Raw genomic sequence first — 26584 nt, forward strand, 5'->3', positions numbered from 1 at the left:
TGCACAGTTGCCCAACACAATTACTTCCAAGCCTTTATTTCCTGATTCCTCATGTCGGGGCAACTCTGCTCGTACAATTGTTGATCTAGCTACATAAACTCAGTGTTCATCACTGTTCTGTCATTTTTGCACCTCTTCAGTATTGCCTAGAATTGAAGCAACTTAAAGTAAACAACATGCACTACATGCAAATATTTCACACATGGTACCTTTGCAGTCTGTTAGCCTGCACTCTTTTTCCAGTCTGAGGAGGTTTTTAAGTATCTTTGTAACTTCAGGAAGAACATTAAACTCTTGTATTGATTGTGCTTTAGAAGTAGCCTCGATAATTGAAACAAACAGACTGCTGATTGATAAATATTTAAGGTTTCATCTCTGATCAAGGAAGGAAATAAATAACTTGCCTATGTTGCAACATCTGAGCATTCACTTTGTCTCTCCCCTCTGGACTGTGTCACATGAGAGTCAACAAAATTCACCCTTAAGAATTTGAGAGCTTCAGAACATAGATGCAGCCAATGTCCATTTGAACATGGAGATCAGATATTTTACTGAGACATTTATGCCCTTGCCACAGTAAAAATGAATATTAGTCAGTAACATCCTCACTAATCTGAGAAAAATTAAACAAATACTCAACTGTTCATTGACCCAGAGCATGATCTCCAACAGAATGAAAACTCCCAATATGGAATACAAATACCTTTTGTTGGTGCTAGTTTGTGATCAGTTTTCCTCGAGATTCTTGGTGATGGTTTTGACACTGGCAGTGTGATCCCTTCAGAGGACAATTCAGCTTGATTTCCAAACTGCTGTTGCCTCAGTCGACAATCAACTTCCAGTTTCTCTCGTGCAGTCTTGCAGCACTGCTCACTGGTTGTCATGTATAAGTCACAAAACTTTAGAGAAAGAGAAGTAATCAGTTAAGTGAAACATTCTTTCTCACAGTTTTAAGGATTAAAATGTAACATTAACAAGCAAAGGACAGGTCAATAGGTAGAACCATGGAATCCTACAATGGTTTGGGTTGGAAGGGACCTTAAAGATCATCTAGATCCAACCCCAATGCCATGGGCAGGGACACCTTCCGCTAGACCAGGTTGCTCAAAGCCCCATCCAACCTGGCCTTGAACACTTCCAGGGAGGGGGCATCCACAACTTCTCTGGGCAACCTGTTCCAGTGCCTCACAACCCTCACAGAAAAGAATTTTTTCCTAATATCCAGTCTAAATCTACCCTCTTTCAGTTTAAAACCGTTACCCCTCATCTTATCACTACAGTCCCTGATAAAGAGTCCCTCCCCATCTCTCCTGCAGACCCCCTTTAAGTACTGGAAGGCTGCTATAAGATCTCCGCAGAGAGATGTAATACATTTTCTGTTAAAGCACAATATTAATTTTCATTTTCATGAATCAGAGCAACCACTCAAGTGACACAGTAAAATGGAGTCATGATTCAACAAGGAGGTCCAAATATTGAATGAAAATTAAGTGCGACTTTCAACCCAAGAGGTGATTTATATTTCTTTCTAGATATTTGAAGACTGATTTTTTTTTTTTAATATAGGATTTTTAATAGGGGGTTGGTTTTCTTCTATGAAACTATATTTATGCACAAATCTTTTGGACTGTTTATTCAATTCAAAACTTAGACATGATGTCAGAAAAACTGATAAGGTGCTGCATCTTGAAAATTAGATGTTCACATGTACGATAATGTCCCACACACAAGAAATTACGAAATGTCACAGACATAGCAATTCTCACTGATTAGCCAAGTTTGCTGCCAATGGTCACCTTTAACCTGCCATTCCTTTAACTCTTACCTTCACGCATGCTGTTAGGTTTTGTGCTTACTATTAGGCTCTGTCTAAAACATTAAGTTCACTTGCAGCAAGTGACCTTTTCAAGGATAATAGCCAGATAAAGTGAGTGAAACAGAAATACATACCTGCCCGTGTTTCAGTACGTAGGCAGTTGGGGGGGTGGGGGGGTGGGACTGGGGTAAGGTCATCAATGGACCCACACATGGAGGTGGTATGTACTGAGTTTGATAATGCTAATACTATCAATAACATCGAGTCAATAACACAAGAACAAATAATATCACTCTGTTTGCCATACCTTGTTGTAGTCAAGTTTGCCACTGCAGTTAAAATCAGCTTGTTTAATAATGGCACTCACTTCATCCCGAGTCATTTTTTCGCCTCTCTGCAATAAAAAACTCAGTTTGGGTTTCTCATCAAGAATGCTGTTCACCTACAGTGCACATTTAATAAAAACACAAAGATCCTTTTAATATCCTTTCAGGGAATCTTATCTTGCAATAGATTTAAATGGATTTTGACTTGAATCATCAAAATAGAGGTCAACATCATAAAAAATTATGTCCCTACAGTGCTACTAAATACTGAACAGATCAATTACATCAGTTTATGCAATTCTGTGGTGTCTTCTGGAAAACCACTGTGAATGACACCTACATCATTTTCAGAAAATATTCCATAACCTGGGCAACCCCAGCTCTCAGTCATTCTTACTTATATTGTAGCACACTAACAACCAAGAGTTAACTTCATAATGGTTAGTTTCACTTATTTACTTGAGCTATCCTGTTATACCAGTTTACACCTGCAATTTAGTTCACTAGAAGAGTTATTCCAGGCATGAATTTGCCTTGCACCTGTCTCTACTTGGAATTATTAGTGTGAAGCCAGAGCAATTTCCCTCCTTTTGGAACCAAGTCTGAATTGCATGTCAGAACACCATCTGGAGTGCCCCACTTGCAATGTGGACACAAGGTACATCTCTCAGGAAGAAAGCATGTCTTCCACAAGGTCCTCCAGAAGTTTCCTCTACACAGATGCACAGGGCTGTTAGCAATGACACAGCAATATGCAATTGCTGTACAGAAATCTACTTCATACTTTTCAGCTATAGGTGCATGGTGTAAAACTTGGGACTGAAAACTAACATGAACTTCATTGTTGGTAAACATGTGATGTGGACATATGATCCCAGAGCCATAGTGGATTGCAATAAATCAAATCCTGATCCTCTGCTCTTTGAACAGCACCAGTTGCTACTGCAGGCATATCTAGTAAGTTCTTCAGTCTGCGTCTATATAAAGAAATGCCCTGACTTTATATAACAATACAGAGTTTGTAGCCCTTCATGGCATAACTACGGTAGCACTCAACATCTGTTACTTCTATCTTTTATTATATATAGAATATTTCCTTACCATTGCAACTATATCTTTTTGTTCATACAGAATGAGGATTGAAGGTTCTGCCACAATGTTTGAAGTATACAAATATATTTGTTGTGGTTGACCCAATAAAACAAACTTAGTATGTAAATTGTTTGATCCTTCTGTCCCAGTTTGCTCTCCTTTACATTTCCTTGAAATTGTTTTAGTCTCACTTTTGAGAACTCTACTAGAATTCTACCAGTCTGGTTTTAATTGCTGCTGCTCCCTAGTGTTTGTGCTGTGCAAGACGATTGGCTTTTACAATGAAGGCGGGGGTGGGGGTGGGTGGTTGGCTGCACAGAGCAAAAAAACTGACAGAACAGAGAAAGAAAATAATTGTAATCATCTGTGATGTACATCAATTAGCTTAAAGTCAGAGCATCAGCTCTACACCAACTTGGAAGACCATTCTGCTTCTGAACATACATAGACAACAACTTGTGAGGGGAGAACAGCAAAGGTATATCATTAATTCTCTTGGTAAAAGTTCAAAACCCCAAAGGGCTGCAGAGAGGCTCTGTAGAGAATAGAGGGATTTGCACTAAATGAACCAAGGGAGAGACATGTGCTTCCCCTTCTGTTGCTCCACTGCTGTATTGATAGAGTTTCAACAAAGCATTCTGTGAAAATATGAGAAATATTTTTTCTGCCAGCTTCCACCTTCAAGGCACAATTGCTGAAAGGAACAGACAGGTTAGCAACCGCAAGACTGTAAGGGGAAAAACTGAAAGAAAGATCAGATAACCACAGACAATTAGACATAAATTAAAAAAAAAAAACAAAAACATGAATCAGTTATTGATTCTTTTGGTCAGGAATATGTGTTTACACATTCAGAATAGTTTTCCTGTTTAATTTCCAAAATCTCTACTAATGGTTAAAGATGGATAATTAAGTTTCTACTGATACTTACTGTTGTAAGAATTTTATAAAGTTCATCATGTAAAATATATCCAGTATTATCTGTGTCTATTTTTCCAAATGCTTCGAGCAGTTCAGTTTTTGTAGCTGGTTTTTCTTTTTTTAAAATAGTACAAAAATCATCGAAATTCAGTGTAGTTGTTTGTGAAGTCCAATATTTATTAACTGTCTTCTGACATGGATTTCTTCCAGCCTGTTGAAGTACTGAACAATAAAACATAATATTAACTATACGTTCCAGCTGCCAGCGAAGGAGTTTTTTCAAAACATCCTTTAATCACTTTCCATGTTCAGACTTTTTTTTTTAAGCCAAATCAATCCAAGGGAAAAGCAGGTCTAAAGGACAGTTTTGCTTATAGTCTTAATCCTGTACTCTACTGATACAGACTGACTGTGACCTTCCATGGCCTTGAATTCTGTGGTTTGTACCAGAGAGGTTCAAGCAGCCTGGGGGGCAGATGAGCTCACTCACATATTCTTTTGAAAGAAGTCATCAAAGAGGCACTGCCTGGCATCCTAGATCATCCCTTGCGAACTATGATCCAGCACAGACATGAATATGCCACACTGCTGCGAATCACACCCACTTTCTTCTACAGAAAAAGGAAGAAACCAGAGAGCAGCCTGTGACTTTTTACAACATAACAATATCACAGGAATTATTTTGCTTAAAGGCTCCGATCTGCAGCTTCCACTTACTCATATGCACTGCTCTACTAAACTCAATGGGATGTCTTCCTTAAGGAAAGTTAATGGGTTCAAACTATTAAATAAGCAAAATATCCATGAATTCAAAGACAGTCTCCTCGAAAGACAGGTGTAAAATTCAGCCCAGTGTCTACGTCCCCTGCCTTAATATCAAGAAACTCTTATTTGTAAGCTTGCACATCATTAGATCCTGTTTCTACTGAGATCCACATAAGTCTTTCCACTTTGCCAAGAGCTGAGATCTAGTGTAGAATTTATCTTAAACAATATTTTATGTCACATCTATACATTTGAACTTATCAATTCAAATTACGCAACATGAATTTCAGATGTAAAGGAAAAATGATACCAACAGACATACATTAAGGCCAACAGCCAATACCATGCATGCAATCAGTCCCGCTGCTGCTACACCTGGCATTCTTCAAAATGCATTTGCTGGATCTAGTTAGCCTCTTAAAAGCCTTTACTGAAAACATCCTTTCATCAGTTTCCAGGGCGAAGAAGGTATTACATTAAACTGAAATTAAATTAAAATGCACAGTCTATCTGAAACTGGAGGGATGTTTTTATATCTTCCCATATAATCAAGTTTTTTTTAGGGAAACACAAGAGATCCTTCATCTCTACCTAGGCTGGCAGCTTGATTTTTAGCCAGCTGACCAATGACCAAGTCTATACTGGCTGAGAGCAGTTCAGTAGCATCTGTGAAATGAGGTGGTGGCATCGTTACAATTCTCAGTAGGCAACTGTGTCACCATAAAAACAAACAAACAAAACCAGACACCTTTGTTGCTAATCTCCAGTTGAATGCCAAGGACTAAATAAAGATTTGTGCCCTGTCACCTCTACAAGCAGAGTCAGAAGAATACAGCAAAGCTTACATCTTTATCCATGCAAGGCTTGGGCACATAGCAATTGTTGAAGGATTTCAATGTCAAGGTCAGCCAAAGAAGGGCAGTTACTCTGTGTGTTTGTTCACATGGATAGCCCAGTTCCCTGGAATGTCATTATAGCACAGTATTCACTCACATTTAACAGAGTATCCTTCAAATATGCAACAATTTTGTATTTTTATATATCCAGGGAAATCAGCACTTGCCATACCCTACATGCCTCCCAAGTTTGTATTTTTGAAAGTTCAATCAGACTGCACCTTTTATTTATACTTCATTCCAGACTGATTCTGCTAAATACCTTAAGTAATATTACAACACAGCTACTATCCATGAACAAGTAAAACTCCTACAAATAAAATTTTGCAGGGCCAATCTCTAAGTGAATATTTTACAGTTGAGAATATTAGCCAAAGATCATGCAGCAAGAGATGCTTAAACATTGGCACCACTCATTTGATAAATGCCAGAATCTACTTAAGATGCAGTATAAATCTATAATAACTCTCAATGCTAACAAATTTTAAAAGAAGTTCTTAAATATCTCTGAAAAGACTGGGAGCCTGAGCAACTAATTGCCCTTTCCAAGCTGACCTTGAAACCAAAATGCCCAAACACTTGCTATGTCGCAAAGTGGCATATGGATAGAGATGAAAGCCAAAGCATATATAAAAGAGATTACATCTGTTCACACCACTCCTATCTTAAAATCCAGATTATCCAAAACTATCATTAGGATGTTATAAAGGCACTTTTATTACAGCTGAGAAAGCCTGGATAACACTAAGTCACATGCTGAAAGAATGTGCTTGCTAATGGGTAGAATTTCATGTACTGGTATAGGGAAAGAAGCTACAAACAATCAGTGCAACAGAGAAGTACACTCAGCTTTTATAGTGGTGGTTTCCACGTGAGACCTCACATATTTTAGGCATGGGCAATGCAGCCATTAGTGAGAAACATTTCCTCACGTATGAAAAAAAAATACAGTCACTAGAATTAAAAATAAATTATTTGATAGCTTAGCATGTTTTTGCCTTCAGCCGTTGCATGGTTTGGTTTTTTTTATTACGAACAACCGCAATGCCATAACACACATACCTTTTACTGGCATCATAATCTATGACGACGACTCAAGAAAACAACCTGTACTACCACCAATCCCAAGTGTATTCTGAGCTGTACCCCAAAACCACAAAATAAAAATTATTTTTTTTAATGATACATTTTGGTTCTCTTTATCTAACTGAAAGTTTATGTTCTCATGTTTTCTTTGTCAACCACGTGAGCTGGAAACATTTTTTCCAATAAGGCAAGCTAAGATTTTCACATCACAAAACTCCAGGTAGAAAACGGGACTGAAAGACACTTTCATGAGTTTCCTAACACAAGCCCACGCTATTATATACAACCATGACTAAATTTCTTCACGAAAGGACAAAAATGCTCTAAGAAAGATAAAAACAAAACAAGAAACAAAAACCCCAAACATGGTAAGACATAGTACACAATCCTACAACTCCAAGAGAGAGCAAAGTTGGTATTATATTTGCTTGAGAAATTTTATCTGGGATAGTGAAACCTATTTCACAACTGAAACAGGTTATTACTCAGTCTTATCTTACTTTGTCGCTAAGATATATTATAAAGAAAACAATTTCCAATACACAGCCCTAACTATCATTTTTGAGGTAAACTTTTGTAACCTTCCTAATAATTCCACACAAGGCACTTTGAAATTCCATAGGTTTTCAAAACAAATGTTGTTAAGCTCCACACCTTTCAGTATCTGCTAACACCTTTATTTAGTACAGGTGAAGCATTCAGAGATATTTTTTTCCTATTGTACTGCTGACAGCAATACCACTTATACACAAATATAATATGGATGAAAAAATGAAAACTTCATTTCAGTCTATGGGAACATTATCATTCAGTGGGAGTTTAAATAAAATAAGAGTAAGAATTCTTATGAAACACCAGTGTCTGAAACAGTCCATTTGATCACATAAAGTTGGTAGAGGAAAGGCAATATTTTCACATATTACTCAAAGTGGCTTATAACTGATCTGTGAGACTATCTTTAGGGGTAAATTACCATATCCATGCACCCAGTAACAACCTGTCATATAAGTCTGCAAATCTCTATGCCAATTAATGCCAGTTATCATGGCAATTTTCTGTGCCAGGGCAATTGCCCACTATAAGCTGAACTGAGACCAACTCAATCATCTGTCAGGGATAGGCAAAAATTTATTGCAGAAACGTCGTAATCAAAAAGCAGGACCTAGGCCCACCTCAAGTAAGCAACAATGCTACCATCAAATTTGGTGTTGTTAAACAACTCACTTAGGTCCCCTGTAAGCTGTCACCCAATATTGACTTTTGCCCATTCATACTGGTGATTTACAGATGAAAAGCTCTGTACACTATTCCCACTTCCACAAGTCATCCAACACGTAGTAACAAAGACTAAGGATTTGAGGAAAATGAAAAACTTTGAGGAATGGTAGTCTCTATAAACTTTGAAAAATCACTATGTGACATAATTTATAACAGGTAAATGATGACTATATCTTCAAAGATACAGCCATCTGAACCCTACCTAAAACTACTGTAACTTCCTTAAAACAGTTACTGAGTTTATGTATTAGAATATTCTCACTACTGAATTGCTGACTGCTGTTTGTAAACTACCCACTGTAATCATCACACACAACAGCTAGGGGGGAAAAAATACCTAATCGTTACCTAAACTGAGTTGTTCTTTTGATTTAATATTTTCTAAACTGCTTTTGAAAACAGTTAGATAAGCTGCTCGGCAGTTCATATAAAAGATCGCTTCTTCTGCATGCTGGGACTTCTTTCCTTGGGAACTTTCCAAGCGCATGACTTTCTGAACGGAGGGGGATGCGTTATTCTCAGGACTGCTGGCCATTCTGTGAAGAATACAATTACAGTTAGAATTTGTTACTGTCTTGCCTGTTTAATAACACCTCTGCTTTGTCCTCTGAAACACAGACTAGCACAAATTAATCCTAACATCGGGTCATATGTTTTCCATTCTCAAAATCTCAGTTGGGAAATACTTATCTACGCTTGTAGGTAAGCACCATGAGATCCACAAACAAAGTTTCATTTTATTGTATTTTATTTTAATTTCAGACCATTTGATATGACAATGGTTATATAATCATGTTATTTGAAAGCATAAAAACAAATTTTCAAGTTATCTGTGATACAAACCATTGCTATCCATGTTTAGAAAGAAACCGCTAGGACTTGTCCTTACTACACATTTCCACTAGAATTTCTACTCTTGCCACACTAGCTAAATTCTCCTAATGACAGAAGCAATGGGACAATTTGTACAGAAGCGCACTCGTTGGCTCTGATGAGTTTCCTACCACTGTCTATGCCTAGCATGATTTGTCCAAATGGTAAATTAACGAACATATGATACCTACCACTGTTTTGCTGCCAGTGCCACTCTCATTGTTGCTACAGCTCACCAGCAGTAGCAAAGGTGGAGTTTTTTTAGGAAAAAAATGCCAATTTAAACATGGCCACAGGTGTGAGAGGCACAGAATTATTTAAAAGACTTTTTCACCAAACAACAATAACAAAGTAAATATTATCAAGAATGGATGCAGCACTTATGTCATTGGAGAGAGCTCTGTGGCTGCATGATCACGACTGGCTCATATCATGTTGGATTCTCTATTATATTTCTTGGTGTCAACAGCAGAGTAAAAGCCCCCTTTGTCCTCCAGTGAAAACTACATGTGAGCATGTCTATATTGAACTGCATATTTGTCAGGATTTCCTCCCTCACTCAAAAACTGACTTTTATATTTCCAAGACTGATTTAGCTGGAAAACTGGGCAGAGACACTGTGTAATGTCATAAACACCATATAACACTCAGTGTTAAAAAAGGGATATAATCATTATTAAATTGATTACATGCTTTTTTTCTGGTGCCAACCCATACCAGAATGGGCTTTTGTTTTCTGTTTTTACAGTTATAACTCAATGAAACATACTAATTTGCTAATAGCAAAATTGGTCAAAATTGTAACCCTTAATCCTTCAAGTATGTGAAGTTAAGCACACAATTCTACTTTTAAGAGTTATCTAAATATAATTAATAAACAAGCATGAAGCTAAGATTGTGCGTAAAACTTGGTGCAACTTAGGCCTTTTAAGTATGAGAACACTACCCATGTAATTATAAATGAATGGAAAAAAAGAATACAAAATGCATTTTTTCTAAATTGCTAAAACGATTCAAAGCAGTAACTAATGCTGTTTGCTCACCAGCGGCCAGCAAACTTTAACAGCAGCTTTCTGCTTTTACCAAGGGTGATTAGGGTTTTTAGAAGGCCATCACAGAGGGACACTAAATCGTGTTGTACTGTTGGTCTAACAGCCTCTCATATTATTTTACCCAATGTTGACTTCAGAAAATATATTCTAGTATAATAAATGGAATATCTCAAGTTCAGCAACAAGACAACGACATCATAGGGTCCCCTTCAGGACTCATTGGATTTTTACTCAGGAGGCCTAAATCACTCGCACCTTGTTGAGTTATATAGGTCTTTTACACTTGGGAAAGAAAGATAATAATCGCTTATCATGGATGAAGTACCCTATTTATAATACACAGACCGCCTGCCTGACACTTTAATATTACACTGGCATTAGAAGGACCCCATAGGGACACTGTGATACAGTCTGGTTACTGCAAACGGGTGTCACTATAATTAAGCACCAGTGTTACACACACAAAATGGAAGTGGGTTAAAGTCAAGGAGGAAAAGAAGAATAAATGTTAATTTTCCAGTAACTAGTTTATAAAATGTGAACTCTCGTTTATACTCCTTAGACTTCCCATTACCAAGATATTTCTTACGTGGGCCACAGTTCTGCCGAGAGGTGCTGCCAATACATTGCTCAGAAATCCAGTGAGCAATAGCTTAGTGGCAGCACTGCCAGCAGCCCCATGGCTCAGGTTGTTAAATTTTTACCGGACAAATGACACTTTAGACAAAATAGACAGAAGGGAGCAATCCGGCCTTGGCTGAAGTGGGAGGACAACACAGCCTAACGACTGCTTTCAATTTTAGTTGCTATGATTCTAACAAATAAAAACCATCTTCCAACCAGGAATTAAGTCGTACCCTTCCTGGCAATACCGACCTTTCTCGTCGCGGGTCCGAGACCGAGGTTCACCTCCATTCACAGCAAACACACCGGCGGGGAAACTTCCCGCTGTTTCTTCTTAAGCTTCCGAGCCCAGGCCTCGCTCACCTGAAACGAGGAAACTCTTTTACCACATGAGCCTCACTCCATTGCGCTCCGGTGGGCGCAGGGGTCTTCTTGGGCAAAAATTCACCACCCACCCTCCCATAAAAGACGTTAACAATCCCCTTCCCCCAGCCCCTCAGAGAGGAAGCAACTCTCCCGCCCTGCCCGGCGTCCCCAGCAGCCCTGAGGGACCGGGTTTCGCCACCCACCACCTCCCGCCCAAACCTTCCCCGGGCCCGGCTCCTACCGTTGCGCAGCACCCAGCTCAGCAGACAAACCGACCCCTCTCCTCCCCTCAGGCCTGCCGGGACCGGCCTCGTCCCGCCCTGCCGGGGCCGCCTACCCGCCCTCTCAGCACCGTTTCCAGCCGGCGGCTTTTGGCCGGTGCACGGCGGCGGGAGATCTACAAAGGCGGCGGCGGGAACGGCTGCGGGCGTCCGCGATGTCGTAGGTATCGGGCGGCGGAGCGGAGAAAGTCGGTTCTAGGAGCCGCTTCTCGGCAGCGGGGCAGCCCCTGAGGGCGCGGAGGGGAGCGGGGCGGGCGGCCGAGGGAGCGAGGGCCCGTTGTGGGAACGCCGTGAGGCGGAGCGGTTCTCCTCGGTGGCCTGCGGGCTCCCTATACGGCGGCGAGGTTTTTTCCCTGAGGAGAAATGGGCTCCTCGGGTGATCCCGGAGAGGGGAGGAGCACGCCGTTAGCGTGGGGAAGGGCGGGTTTTGTTTCTAGTTCTGGCTTCCCGTTGTTGGATGCGAGCGGGAAACGTTTAAGATGGTGGCTCCTTGGGGCAGAGCCTTCGTCCTGAGGGATGTCGGGCGGGCGATGCCCACTGGCATGGGTAGTACTTTTTGTATGTTATGTGGCTGTTCCCGGCTTCCATGGTTGCCTCACGCCCCACGGATAAAGCCTTGCGAGGCTGCGTGGTGGGAGGTGGAAGAGGGAGAGGAGCCATGTCACGGGTGGGTTGTGCGGAGTTTGGCACCTGGGTTTAGTGCTGCTGTGGGAAGGTGTTGCAGGCCTGTGGCGGTAAGGTCCATTTTCCATCAGGCTGTGTCTCTTCGTATTGCTCCAGTGGGAATAAATCCTCTTCATGTTCTATTCTTTGCAATTTATTGAGCAGTAGTCATGTCAGTCTGATGCTATTCTTGCGTGTATTTGCTAATTGCGGGCTTCTGAAGAACTGTAAAGAAAACGTGGAGGATGTTGCTAACTTCAGCAGTAAGGTGCAGCCATAAGACTTATGCTGCCTAAATATAAGCTTGGGATACTGTCCCAGTTTACGGCTTCTTATGCGATTTCAAAGATAACTTGTGTTAGAGCTACCATAGGTTCCAACTTCTGCCAGTCTTTCTCCTGACCACTGGTTGAAGTAATCATGCCAGACAGTAGTAATACAAAGGAAACATCAGTCCACAAGCTTTGATTTTTTTTTTTTTGGTGTTTAAGGCTGTTTCTCACTGGTTGCACACGGAGTTTAACTACCATGCAAGCTGAACATAGAAAATGATCATGTATTCTTTCTGCTTTTCCAATTAATAAGACATTTTTGCTACCAGGTTTTGAAGATGAAGCGATATGTAAATAGCATAGAGGTGTTTTCTTTTTTCCCCCAGTGAAAGCAGAAACCTAAGAGGAAGCTAACTGAAATGGCTTCAGAATGCACTACAATACTCTCTACGGTATTTTTAATGAAATAATATAATCAAGTCCCTGATTCTGTATGTTCATTTTTGTGCATTAAATCTGTACGTGACTGTTACCATTGCATTCATTCATAAATGAATAGTGAAGTAAAGTTTAAGTGTATGTGGAATTAAAAACAATATAAAACCCCCATTTCTTTATTGAAAGTTAAATTGCATACCCAGACTTTCACTGTTAAGCCGAGAAGTGGTTTCATCAAAGCACTATTCATGTGAGTAAAGGTCTCCCAGTATTAACAAGGAACTGACAACATGACCTGGAATGATAGATGAACAATATGCTATAGAAGTAATATGTAGTTCTTTAACCTGATAAATATTATGGGCAAAATAATCATTGCAGGTTATACAGCTAGCTATAAACGTGTGCCACCATACTCTGCATAGCTAAGAAAATAAATTAAGCCCTCTCAGGGAATTTTGAACCAATTCAAGGGTAGGAAACTCAGGTAAATAAGTTATTATGTACTGTCATCACATATGCCACATTCTTCTATCGCCTTTTCTTGTTTACACTCTGACATTTGATTCTGCTCCATAGCCACAGCAAGGCTTTTCCAGCCTAAACCAAACTAAAGCTTGTGCACTTCTTCCATGGTGTTTCCTAAAATACTTTAGGAATTTTGTTTGCACCTAGATGCACGTATTGGTTTTTCTCCATGCTCATCTTTTGAAAGATCTGAGAGAAGACACTTTGGCCAACTGGGTCTGCACATTAGATGTCTGGATGAATTTTGTTTCAGTGGCCCTAGCCAGGGACTGTGTGTAGACTAAGAGCACAAATTTTAACTTATTTTGAGTGAATCACAGTTGCCAGAGATTTACTTTCTCATATTGTGGCATGGGAAAGACAATCACTAAAAACAACTCCACAAGCACACCAGGTTGCTGGGTAGGATGGATTGGGAAAAGTGAAGCAAAGTTGAGCTCCTGAAGCCAAAATTGTATCCATGCAGCTCCTTCCAACGTTGAAGTGCTTGCCTGGAATGAGGCTGCCTCTTCACTGCCGTAGCTCAGGGTGTTTGCAGGGGTTTTGCAGGCCAGTAGAGAGAAATTTGGGCTGTCTGCAGCTCTGTTGCTGTACACAGTACTTGACAGGCTTTAAAGAACATAGTCTTGACCAGTCCACAATTTTCTCTCTAAGAAATTTTCTAATTGTTTATGATTCAGTGGGATTTTCATGTAGTTTCTTATTTATCTTCATCCTACAGCTATGTTGAGTCCAGATTCTGCTTTACTTTGGCTTCCAGCTTCTTTTGAAGTCCATCATAAAAACTTCCATCATAACATGCCTTAGTATAACATGCAAATGCATTGGCCCCTAGAGCATCCTTTCAGAGTAGATGTATTAATAAATATAATGTTTCTTTGCTGCCACTGGGGTGGAAGATGTAATGGAGTCTGCATTCCTTAAGCAATATGGGTTTCTATTTAAAAAAGAAATACATTGTAAAGAATTCCATCAAACTGTTACAGCTTTGACTGCCCCTTGGCAAGAAGTTCACACGCTTTTTTAATTTAAATGTTACCTGTTTACTTGGCTTTTTTAAGATAGGATACTTCTCTTCCCCTTTTTGTAAAAGAGATAGTTGTAAAACAGTACTCATATAAGACTGTTGCCTGAGATATATTTTAAAGAGGTGTTTTCGTTCTATTTTTCCAATACTTTAATTTACAGTTTTGGAATAGTAACAAAAATTTTAAAAGGGTATGTTTGGAATGTGGTCATCTTAATTGCTTACAAGTCAAAACACTCTCTTCCAAGATGAAAACTGTGAACTAAATTCTTGAAATATGATGTATTTTCTAAATCTTGTTTAATTTGATATAACATTTATGTTTCTTGGGGACTGTTCTTATAAAATGATTTTAATTTTTTTTCCTCATTTTTTTTATATAATGCTTTAAACTATTGTTAAGATTTAGGAATGTGCTTTAAAAGTTTCAATTGTCTGTGGGAAAAATAGTCTTAATTTATGTTGACCTTTCTTTCCTTTGAGCATTTAGTCTGCATTCAATAAAATTTTGATGACTGCTCTTTAGAAGACAGCTGTACGATATAAAGTATTATAAATATTCAGCTTTCCTCTTCTAGTGTTGCCATTAACAGCTGGGCATCCAGTTCAGCAGAGCAGATTTTTCAGAGAGAGCTTGGCATGTTCCTGAATCAGTATAGTGAAGAAGACTAGAAAATAGTTTCTTATGGTTTGGGGACCTGTAAAGACATAGAGCATCTGTTCCCCAGTTAAGTCATAGTCTGGTAGCACTGAATCATGTTAAGAGCTAAAATGATGGGAAGAACTACTTTTTTCACCTTGGCTGTACCTGTGTTTTAAATGCCTAATACATTATTTCTACTAATGGCTAAATAATTTCAACCCTTGCTCAGAAGGTATGTAAATGATAATGCTTTTGCATTTTTTCAGTGTTTATGGTCTTTGAGAAAGAGACAAATATACAGTGCAATTTCACTTCAGTGTCTTGATTTTTATCTCTAGTATAAAATGGAGAATTGGATTTTCTTATGCAAACACTTTGTCCTTCTAAATAAGCAACGTTTTTGTTACACAGTATTTTAATCAGTTAATGTATTTGCTTTGGATGAGATTAGTTTTCTTGCGTAGTGTAAAAAATGTGAAACAAGAGAAAGGAAAATGTCTCTAAAATTACAGGTTATAGACCTTACTACCAGAAATCTTTGTGTCTAATGACCATGAAACTTGTCCATATTTTTCTCTTGCAGAGTTAAGAGAGCATTAAAGTTGGACACTGTTAAAAAAGATAACGTAAGTGTTTTTTGGTGTATGGAATCATCTGGGCTGTATATATATGTATGTGTATATATATCTGTATATGCACACATATGTGTATATAAACATATTTCATTAGAGTTGTATTTATATTGTTACAGATTGGATGTTGTCTAGAAAAATCTTAACGAGGCAAAAAATTACTGCTGAAAGTATTAGTAAAAAATTTATTGTATTCCATTTGTCATAGAACTGCCTGGCTTTAAGTAATGTACATCTGCATGAATCACTTGAAAATAATAGAGAAATATGCATATTTTAATTGCCATCACTATTTACCCAAGAGCTGAATGAGTTAAGATCCTTGGTGAAATCATTTATTAGAAATTAGCTCCATTATCCTGGAAGCAAATGTTCTGCCATGTAATTGTACATGTAACAATATGGAATTATGATAATGCTATAATCTGCATATTATAAACTGCAAAATTGAAATGAAAACATTAAAGGCATTTTCATGTCAAGGATATAATTACCTCCCTCAGCTAATCTGGCATAATGAAACAATAAAGTACTAACACTGCAATAAATTTCACCACAGTTATCACAATAAAAATAAAATTGTACTGTTGCTATTATTTTTTGTAAATGCAGCTATAGTATACTCCCAGTACCAGCATGTCATGACATATGTCAGTTTATTATCTGCTCCTACCAACAGTGGGTGTTGCTGCAGACATTAATACAGAGGAGCTTGTGAGGACGGCAGTGTTTAAAAGAAGGAAAATTTTGGAAAAGTACATACAGAGAAATAGCTGGTCAGCAAACAAGCTCCCAATAAATCTCCATGTCTGTGTCATTTTGAAGAGATTTGTTTACATGCAGCACATACTTGGAGGTCTCACTGGTATTTAGCAAGATAGAAATTTGCAATTTTAAAAATTTTCTAGATACTTTTTTTTCTTAATTTAAACAAAGGTGGCAAAATACCGCAGTGGCACTAAAAAAAATCATTAGCAATTTAATTAGCAGCTTAGTGTACCATTACCCAACTTGTTCTGCTCAGAATGCAGCTGTGACTGTAATTTTGCATCTGTTTCTTGGGCTGTAGTAACGTTTTTGTAGATGAGTGGTCCAGCTGAAATTACATGGAATCCTTTTTCTGTCTTAGAGCTATTCCTTCCCTGCCCCCTCCCCATAAGATAAAAAGAAAGAGTTACTTGATGGTTACCTGCGTGCAGGTTCTTGTGCAGCAAAAAGCTTAACAAAAGCCCATGTGAATGATAAAAACTTTTACTGGAATATCAGTAATGTAAGTTTACACTATGATTTTTAGGTCATATGGTGCCTCTAACAGATAGATACATGTCAAAGATTTAAAGTGTACCATAATTAAATAACATTATAGAAGGTAGGAAGGAATGTAAGGTAATAAATACACATGGTTTGCATGAAGTATCTGTTTTAGCTCTGCTGCATCCATTGCTGTTTTCTACAATTTCTTTCCTGTTATTCAGGATGCCCTCGTTCCACCTGCTGGTCAGACTACCCAAAGCGTGCCTGAACTAACCAGATCAGAAATAAATATTTTTAGATTTTGTAATGTTAGTATGGTATAATTTAAAAATTGTGTAACTGGACTAAGACTCTTCTTCCTGGAAGAGAAATTGTTACTGCCAAATACTGTCTTTTGAAGTACTACAGTAACTTTTTTTAGGTAGCTGCTCAAAGGAGTCTCAGCTCATATCCAGAAATATGGTGGTTGAGCAGACTGCTGCTGAAGCAGGAAAAATATCCTGAAAGCGTAAGCAGATTGAAGACTCACCCTGTTACAAAAGAGATTTGATGACATTTAAATGCCTAAAGTGGCATTGCTACTTTACAGTAATTAATATTTCATTTGAAGATGATTTAAAACATTTCTTTAACCTGCTTGAATGTGGCAAAATATTAGTGACAACAGACCGAAGATTTCCACCAGGTATTGTTTAAATACAGATAGACTGCAAAAAGAGTATATATGGCTGATGCGAAATTATTTAGGGGTATTCAAGACTAAAGCAAGACAGAGTAACATCCAGGAGCTATAAGAAAAGTAGGTAAGAGGGCAGCAAATTAAATCTTTTGAAATACCATGTAAGTCATATTACTGATGAACAATACTAACACTGTTAGGTTCTAAATTAAGGGTTAGCACTCAAGGCAGAGTAGGAGAAGAAAAACATCAAAACTGCAGCTTTTTGTAGAAGTACAGTAAGATACATCAGAAATAGAATAGCAAGTAGCACTGGAAGTATAATGCCATTGCATAAATCAGTATTTTGTCTTCACCTGAATTAGAATTGAAGGTACTGTCACTCTGTTTTAAAGTATAATTGCAGAAATTATACTTTGAACCTGTATCATTCTGTGGAAGAAAATAAGTGTGAACATAGGCTGTGGTACAAGTGGCACAAGAAATGCCTTCAAATGAAGACGATTAAAAAGATCAGGATATTTTAATAGGAGTTCAGTAGTGAAGAGCAGGAAAGGGGTATAAGAATATGCTGTATTCTTTTTAGAGGAGATATTGAACATTCTTTATACTTTTATATAACCAAGAGGAATTTAGTAGTATTGCAGTGTGGAAAACTGAAAGCCAATAATGGAGACTTACCTTTTATACAACACATTAACTTCTAGAACTCATCCTAAAATTTTGGTGAAGTCAAGAACATAGTAGAAGCTGTAATAAAAACAGTCATTCATACAGATAACAAGAGTATGCATATCCATGTAGGTGTGAAAAATAGGAGTATTGTGCTTCAGGACATTTACATCAACTGCTAACTGTCTGCAATTGAGAAGAAAACTTCCGAGGGTTACATAATTGTCCATTTACTTCTAGGTACAGCTTGTAGTCCTAGTTTTATATTTATGGCCTCTATAAATGTATACTTTTTAGAAGAAGTTTCCTTATAACTCCTCAACAATTTAAGATTAATTATATAAACATTCATGTTTTCTATCATTAATTTACTCAGTAATGAAATGTAACATTTTCCCAGGTCCCAGATTCCTGCTGGATTGTAGAGGCTTTGTCACCTTTGTATATGTAGCTTTGTGATCTGATAGGACTTGCATCCTGATATGACTTGTGGCTTTCACACATGTTACCTGGTGAACCTGATTATTGGCCTTAAAAATACCACTTTTGCCACCTGTACACACCTTTTGAGATCTAAAATTGCTGTAGTTAAATTTTCCAAGGGAAATTTGTGAGACCTTAAACCTATGAGGTTCTGGCTTTCTCAGAGTTGTCCTTCCATTCTGTACCATGCTCTGGACTCAGACTGCCTTTGCTCTCAACCATGTCCCCAGCAGACCCTTTTCCCAGAGCACGCAGGAGATTCCCGTGCTAAGGAATCCTTACTGGACTTGAAGATTTGTATGCCCTTTGTTTAATCTGGTTTGAAAAACAGTAGTGTGAGGGTCTTATTCCAGCAAAACAGGACAACATATGATTAAGTATGAAAAGGGAGTAAATGAGTTATTAATTTGAAATTGCTGTGGAAATGTCAGTTACCAAAGTGCAAATATCAGGTTGTCTGACTTGTTTTTTTGTTTGGTTTGGTTTGGTTTTTTCCCAACTTGGCTTATGTACTGTGCATTCTTTAATGACCATAAGCCCCAGATCCTCGCCTATTTCATTCATGGTATTGAAAGAGTGCAGTATGCTTACCTATTATACTTTTTCTAACATTAATAAATGGAACTTAAAGAGATTACAGAATAATCATGTACAATAAAACTTCCAATGAAAAAATACTGTATGAAATTGAGTGACTGTTTTGAGTGACATGAAGAAAAATGATAGTTTTACAGATGGAATGAGAGTTAAGTTGGTAGAAAAGGCTGGTTGTTTGGAAGTGGATGAGTCATTCCTTTGCTTGATACAGTTGCAAAAGTAGAAATAAATTAATTTGCTCCTCAAATTCAAAGCCCCAAGATTGTAACAAAGTAAAAAAAAATCAAGAAATCTCTTACTCTGTTTTTCTGTGGTATTGGCTTTAATGATACTATGTTTCCATGAGGAAAATAAACATTAAACCGTAGGAAAAAAAGTGTCTGTTTCACTGCGTTTAGACAGCCCTTCTTTAAGCCCTTGAGAAAATTTTGAAAGGGACTGGAAAAAGTGGTTTTGCCCAAAATGTCCCTTTAATCTTTGTGTGACAGATGTTAATACAGTGAAATCAGTTGTGCATTCACTACTTGCATTCTCCTCTTTAGAGGTGGCTAGTCTTTTTTGGAAGCAGTAGTTTACATGCCTGCTGACTTTTTCTCCTTGAAATGAGAGGTGGGTAAGAATGAGAAAGCTGCCCTTCTGAAGCTGTGTTTTCCAGCTTGCTACATGGTGTACCTTCCAGCTCTTTTGTTTAATTATTGGATCAGCTGGTTACACAGCAGTGAAGTACTGTAGGTCTGGTAAGCATGCGTATTGGATAATACTTCAAGTTCAGCTACCTGGAAAATCCTGTAGCCACTTGATCAGTGGTTTCTAAGAGTATAAGATGACATTAAGATGCTGCTGATGGCAGCGGAGTTGTCTTTAAGTGCTACATGTGTTCTATTCTGTGTACGTCTCCTTTTTGACAGAGTCATTGATGGCATTATTTAAATCTGCTAGACTTCTTAGTTGGAATCAAGTTGTTACTAGAGCTGAAGCCCTTTATGTGCAAACAAAGTGTGGTTTTGGTTTGGGGTTTTTCTTCTGTAGATAAATAGTGCAGTGAAATCCCAGTTTCTCAGAGTTGCAATTCAGCATCCAATCTAGAGAGTGAACTGTGTCCCAGATAATCCCAGTTAATGTTTCAGAACTGCAGACTAGTTCTTCTGAAAACTTCTCTGCACAATTCCTTTAACATCATTAAATAACTCCTTTTATGTAATTAGACATATTGAAATCCTAAGCCAGAGACAAAATTTTGGATTTAAGAGACTCACTTGGTTTTTTTTAATTAACACTTGTTTAGAAAATCATTAGAAATAACTCTTTTCATTCTTATCATTCATATGTCTTAAATTCCCAATACTGTAGGAAAAATAATAACAGGTTTTGACTGCTTTTAAAAAAAACAAACAAACAAAGCCCCAGGTGTTCATGCCAGAATACCTAAATCTCTGGAATCCACATACTTTTTGTTTATGAAAACTGGGAGGCTAGTGTTTGAAGGGCTTTTTATTTTTTTGAGTAGAACTAATGTTAATGAGGAGGGGGAGTGACAGAGCAGCTTAGTGGGCACCTGGCAACCAGTGATGGTCAACCTACCACAACACATAACATGGGCTTTCCATAAGTGGGAGGACATAAAGTTAGGAATTGCTTAGAAAAATCTATTACCAGATAGTAAATGTTCAGAGAGGCTTTGTTTGGTTTGGGGTGCAATATGTGACTCTACTGATAGGAAAGATAGAGGTCAGAATGTATTTAGTATGCAGAAGGAAGTTTACAACTGTTGTAGGTTTAGATGGACATAGGTACTTCTTTGTCTTTAGCCAATATTCATCTAGATTGTTTGTCTTTTGCTACATTTCAGCTATCTGATGCAACACCTTTGACGACCAAAAAGCAAAATCTAAACTCTTACTCGCCGACAACAGGAACACGCCAAATGAGTCCATCTTCATCTCCCATGACTCATAATGCACAAAATCTCAGAAATCGCCCATCAAATGGTTAGTTGAACATTCTGTCTTTCTTACTGCAACATTTTTCTGGTTATTGGCTTGATTTAGTAACTTATGTCTCATGTAGTATGTTTGATTTCTTTTTCCTCTTATAGAATTTTAATCTCTTTTGGAAAAGCTGGTGGTGATTTTTAAAGCTTGAATCTTTTTGGTATAAATCTTGGGGGTATTTATGAAACAACTTGTTTTTGAAACAAGTTTTGCTTTCTGTTGATCAATATTAAAAATGTTTGGCTTTGGCTCAGCAAAAAAAACCCTGCACTGGCATTTTTGTCAATCATTCCATTAATTCCACTGCTTAGGCATGTTCATGCTAACAATGTCCTTTGTTTGCTTTCTTTCTAAGTTCCAACTTTCATTGGCAGAACTGGTATGTGCTACTGACAGTGACTTTGTTCTTTGGATTATACAGGGAGATGTTCTGAGGTTGCTGTGTGCTACTTCAGATTATTGCAAGGAAGTCCTGGTTTACTCTTGCAAGGCAGTGCAATTCATTGTTTATAATACACAGCTGAGGTCTGGACTCTCTCATGGTCAGGAGAGCTGGAAAGAAAAGATGTGTGTAGTTGAACCATGTTTAATTTTGTGGCCTTTTGAGAACTACATTGAGATTTGCAATGCAAGTCCTAGTTTATGTACTTCCAGGTTTCCAGTGGTAAATGCTTGCATGTGTGCATGCATACATACGTATAGCACTTCCCAGCTCTGGGTCTTTCTCTATGAATATTGAAAGTTAGGTAGATTTTATCAAATCAGAGCTAAAAGGGAAGTTAGGGTAGTTTAACTCTTCTGCTTTGCATTCTTTTATGTAATTTTTTACTGTTATTTTCCATAGTAAGGCACTTCAAGGCAATTTTTAATTAATCTAACATAACACTGAATGTCATTAGCTCTCAGAAAATATGCCTTTTTATAGTTATATTATTTCCAGTTCACTTTAGGATATCCGTCCACTTAGTTACAGTCACAGTTTTTGATGCAAACTATGACTGCTCAAGATGTATATTTTCAGTAGACTAACCTGCTTTTATGGCTGTATAGATTGTGGTCTTTTTAAGTGTTAAGGAACTATTAGGTTACCTGGTGTGACCTTTTTATATTAAAAAAATACAAAGAGACTTTCTTGTCATCTTTCCCATGTAGAGCCAAAGAGCTTTTATTTCCTTGCAGTACAACTCCTAGAAAGATGGTTAAGTCTTGATTTGAAGACTTCAAAGTATTTATAAAAAAAAAAAAATAATAATAATAAAACTCCATCACTTCTCTTGTTAGGAAGTTCCTTGTTCAATTACATTTTCTATTAAAAAAAAATTTCTCCTGTCTGATTTTGAATTTGTCTGGCTTTAATTTTCAGCCATCAGTTCTTGTTATGCCTTTTTGTTGGGTTAAAGAGCTTTTTATGCCCCATATATTTTGGAATTTATGTGCAGTAATTGAGGCCTCACTAACATTCATGAATTATGATGAGTAGAAATATTCTGAGCAGGATAGAATAACCACTGTTTGAAATTTATCTAGATGTCTGCAGATTTTTGCACTAGCTATTGTACCATATGCTCTCATGATGGATCTGCAAAAGTGGATTTTTCCTCTAGGAAAAAAGGGATTTTTATTTTTTTTTAAAGGAACAGGATCAGGAAATTTTGGGATTCTGTCAAGGCTGGCTGACCAAAAAATGAAAATTACTCGAAGCCTTCAAGCTGAAAATACTACAATCTGTGACCATTACATCCCTTTTCCTTACTAAAAATAGCAGAGTACTTGAGGAAGCATGGAAGTATCGGGTGTTTTAGTGGCAGTATAGCTGCACATAGTTACAGGCCTGTGTGTGAAGATTTTGGGTTGGTTTTTTTTTTTTTCCTAATTAGTAGTCTTGCTAGGAAACTAAACAGAAGCAGCTATATCCTAATTCTTTATCATGCTGCCAGTCTTCATTATGACCTGGCTTTGTGTCCTCGTTACCTGTTTGTCAAACAGTTTTAACACAGTCGAGTTTTCATGAGCACTCGCTGCCAGTCAGAATATTCACAACTTTCCTACCAAGTACTCTGCTGATTCCAGTTGTCCCCAGAATAGCTGCTGTTCTCTGCCAGTGCTATGGTTTCAAATTGGGCATTTGCCCCTGGAACTAATACTAAAATTACTGTTTCAACCACTGACATTCCAATAAGCCTTTGGAGGAAGAATTATACTAATTTCTCCCCATTCTTTCAGTGAATGATAGCATGTCTCAACTAGTTGTGCAAACCTGGTATATTGAGAGGACCTGTATTTTAGAACATCCTTGCCTTCACAAAATGTAAGATATAAGCATTTGATGCATGTTTAATTTTGTGGCCTTTTGAGAACTATGTTGAGATTTGCAATGGAAGGCCTGGTTTATGTACTTCCTGGTTTGGGATGGAGGGAGTAAGCCTGTGTCTGTCAGAAAGTAAGGATCTTTGCCACAGTGCCTACCCTGTCTTGTGAACAATTCCTCCTCTCAAAACTAATGGTTTCTTCTTGATTCCTAAAAAGATGGTTATTTGGCACGGTGCATATCTCCACACTCCCACTTACTTCACATCCAGAAATCTTTAGTGGCATTTAATCAGCCCTTTAAAGTATTGACCCCTGCATTCTTAAAAGACTCTAAACATTTTCCCTTTGGGATTGTTTTCCTCTTCGACAAAGTTTCTTAAAGCGTTGTCTTAAGTATTCCCACAGATATCCCTGGTTATGTGTTGAATTTTTTCCTTGGAGTTTAAACCAAGTTAGATAGCGATCTAACTCCACTGTTTCCAACTTTCTTCTCATTGTGAAAAGTAACTCTTGCAGTGAGCAGCGTTCTGACTTAGTTTGTTAGGGAACTTAATGTCTTCGACACGTAAATTTATCTACTCTATTTTTCTACAGAGAGGAAGGTATTTTCAAGGTATTCCCAGGTCAGATTTCTATGGCAGTCTCCGCTTTCATCAGTAAGAAGGAAATTTTGTGTTTGCATGTATTAACTCCTACACTAGTCTCAGGATTCGATGGTACTTCCTGGATGAAAAGGAGACCCTATGTGTCTTTTTTTTTTTTTTTTTTTCCCTCCTCATTCTAAATAGGAGTTTCTTCATCCTGTACAAAGAAACCTTTCAATAAGAATAGTTGCCAATAGGTGTTCTCTCTGCCAGATCAGAGATACGGCTATAGTTAGTGCAATCAATTGGTATAACTGTACTGGCATCTGTCATGTCATGGAAAGGTCAGCTCATCCCATACTTCAATTAATTGTTTTGTCATGATGTGGCATCCTACATTCTCACCCAGAATGGAGCAATAAGTACTCAGATTCAAGCAAAGTAACTGCATGTTATACCTAGCCGCTGATGATTGCTGAATTAAGGCTGCCTGTATCCTGAGGGAAGAATCGGGTTAGAACAATCTGTGTCCCCATTGACTACAGTCTGAGGCACTGGGAGCAGTAAGCTTTCTGTTAGTGTTGCCACGTCACAGAAGCAGTTCTGAATAAAAACTTATACTTTTTTATGTATAAATGCAGATTTTAATTTTGTGCCTGTCTGCAGAATATGAAACTATACCTCAGCCTGGCTGGATATCCACCTGCACTTTAACATTTACCTTTGCAAAAAGCTTTTAAAATTGTATGTAATGATAGCATTCAGATACAAAATTGAAAATGCTGAGGCTCTTTAGATATGTTCTCTTGAATATCCCTACATATTTGTAATTACCTGCTTTAATGACCTCTTTTCTTTAGTTTTAGTTGATGCCTTTTTGGTGACACAACACACGGTAATACACAAACGTTTAAATCTACTTCAAGTTTTAAAATTTTCTCAGCATCTCTGCATTTACATTACATGTCTTATCTCTTAGGTGAAAGAAAAAAGGGGGCAAAATGTCTTGTATTAAAATGCCTGTATATTAGGATGTCAATGGGAAAGGTGAACATGCAGTGTATTTCCATACTGATATTAAGTATAGACATAGGGGAACATTCTTTTTGCCTATAAAAAGACTGATCACATGATCATAGCTGACATTTAGATGGGTAATTATTCAGTAATGTAGTACTAGCCATCTTTTTTTTTCCCTGTGTTCATATAGCTACCAAGACGGTGGTATATAAAACTTCCTCTTATATCACAGGTTTCAAGTTGTCCTTTTAAACCCACAATTTCTTTTCTGCTTCTGAAAAGACACTTTTATTTTAACTGCTGTAGTGTTTTAATAGATTACACATATCACCTCTAAGTCAGGTGTTAGAGTATAATCTGTGTTCTGTTTTTCTGTGACCAATATGTAAGAAAAAAACAGAGTGAAAATTATTACAAAATTAATGCCATTTGCTATGAAAACATATTTTGCATTGTGCGAAGTACACAAAGTAGCATGCATCTATCTCACTGAGGAGACAGATGGAACTTATTTGTCTTAGGAACATGACTTTCTTTTGAATAACAGTATGGAGGAGTGCCTCAAAAAAGACTAAATACCTATGGAATGCTAAGATTGTTCAAAAGATTTACTTTAGGAGAAAACATGAACCAATCCACTTATAAGATATCACATCTTTATGATGTTGTCCTATGTATGTCTTATTGGGCTACCTGATAATTCATATATTGCCTAACTACCCAAAATCTCACAACCCATTTATGACGTAATTTTCTAAAATAACAGAATACTAAATCTTCACTAGATTCTCATTATTGTTGGCTAACATATTTTAAGATTTATTTTAAATCATTTTATTTTTATTCAAATCAGTCCAGGGTTCCACTATTCTGTAGTACTGGTCTAAAAGTAGTATCTGTTTGATAACTGATGACTGATTTAAGTGCAAGTTCTATGCGTACTTAGATTTAAAATGAAATCTTTTGGGTTCTTAACCTTTAGCTACTGTGGTGGAACAGCTTAAACTTTTATAGCACCTTGTCATTCTGAGGTATTTCTAAATGCTTTACAAAATATTAAAATTAAAAGTTAATTTATCCTTGAATGCTCATACTTGTATGTAATAATTTAGGTCTAGCAAGAAGAAATCTAAGAATCTAATGCTTATTGTGGCCTCTCGTTTTTAGTCTGATGTCAGAAAGGAGACATATTACAGTGAAACATGAAAAGCACCTCATTCCAGAGGGTCTGTTCTAGGATCAATGCATTTGTTAAGGCCACAGTAAAGACCTGTTGGTAATTTCCTCCAAATCTTTCACTTAAAGGTGAATTTCACCTTACAAAAACAGCTGTTAGATATGAAGCATTTGTAAGAATGTATATGTATCAGTTGAAGGGACAGTAGATAAGAACAAATTTAAAACACCTTGTGAAC

General features: G+C 37.6%; 2 protein-coding genes across 3 annotated transcripts in view; one reads left to right on the top strand and one right to left on the bottom strand.

Annotated features, from left to right (window-relative positions):
• The window catches only part of EFCAB7 (EF-hand calcium binding domain 7), a 30891-nt gene extending 19804 nt beyond the window's left edge, over positions 1–11087 (bottom strand). For both annotated transcript variants that reach the window (XM_010582292.1, XM_010582291.1), the window contains exons 1-5: positions 10982–11087; positions 8529–8716; positions 4166–4377; positions 2124–2210; positions 704–899 (exon numbers count right to left, since the gene is read on the bottom strand). In XM_010582292.1, the coding sequence (XP_010580594.1) occupies positions 704–899; positions 2124–2210; positions 4166–4377; positions 8529–8715 (682 nt within the window). In that variant the 5' untranslated portion in view covers position 8716; positions 10982–11087. The remainder of the gene's footprint in view (positions 1–703; positions 900–2123; positions 2211–4165; positions 4378–8528; positions 8717–10981) is intronic.
• A 376-nt stretch (positions 11088–11463) lies between these two features.
• Positions 11464–26584, top strand: part of ITGB3BP (integrin beta 3 binding protein (beta3-endonexin)) — a 35289-nt gene continuing 20168 nt past the window's right edge. The window contains exons 1-3 of the mRNA XM_010582293.1: positions 11464–11536; positions 15531–15573; positions 21114–21252. Of these exons, the coding sequence (XP_010580595.1) occupies positions 11532–11536; positions 15531–15573; positions 21114–21252 (187 nt within the window). The 5' untranslated portion in view covers positions 11464–11531. The remainder of the gene's footprint in view (positions 11537–15530; positions 15574–21113; positions 21253–26584) is intronic.

This window comes from Haliaeetus leucocephalus, unplaced genomic scaffold (genome assembly GCF_000737465.1).
Source record: "Haliaeetus leucocephalus isolate CR32 unplaced genomic scaffold, Haliaeetus_leucocephalus-4.0 Scaffold848, whole genome shotgun sequence".
Taxonomy (NCBI): domain Eukaryota; kingdom Metazoa; phylum Chordata; class Aves; order Accipitriformes; family Accipitridae; genus Haliaeetus; species Haliaeetus leucocephalus.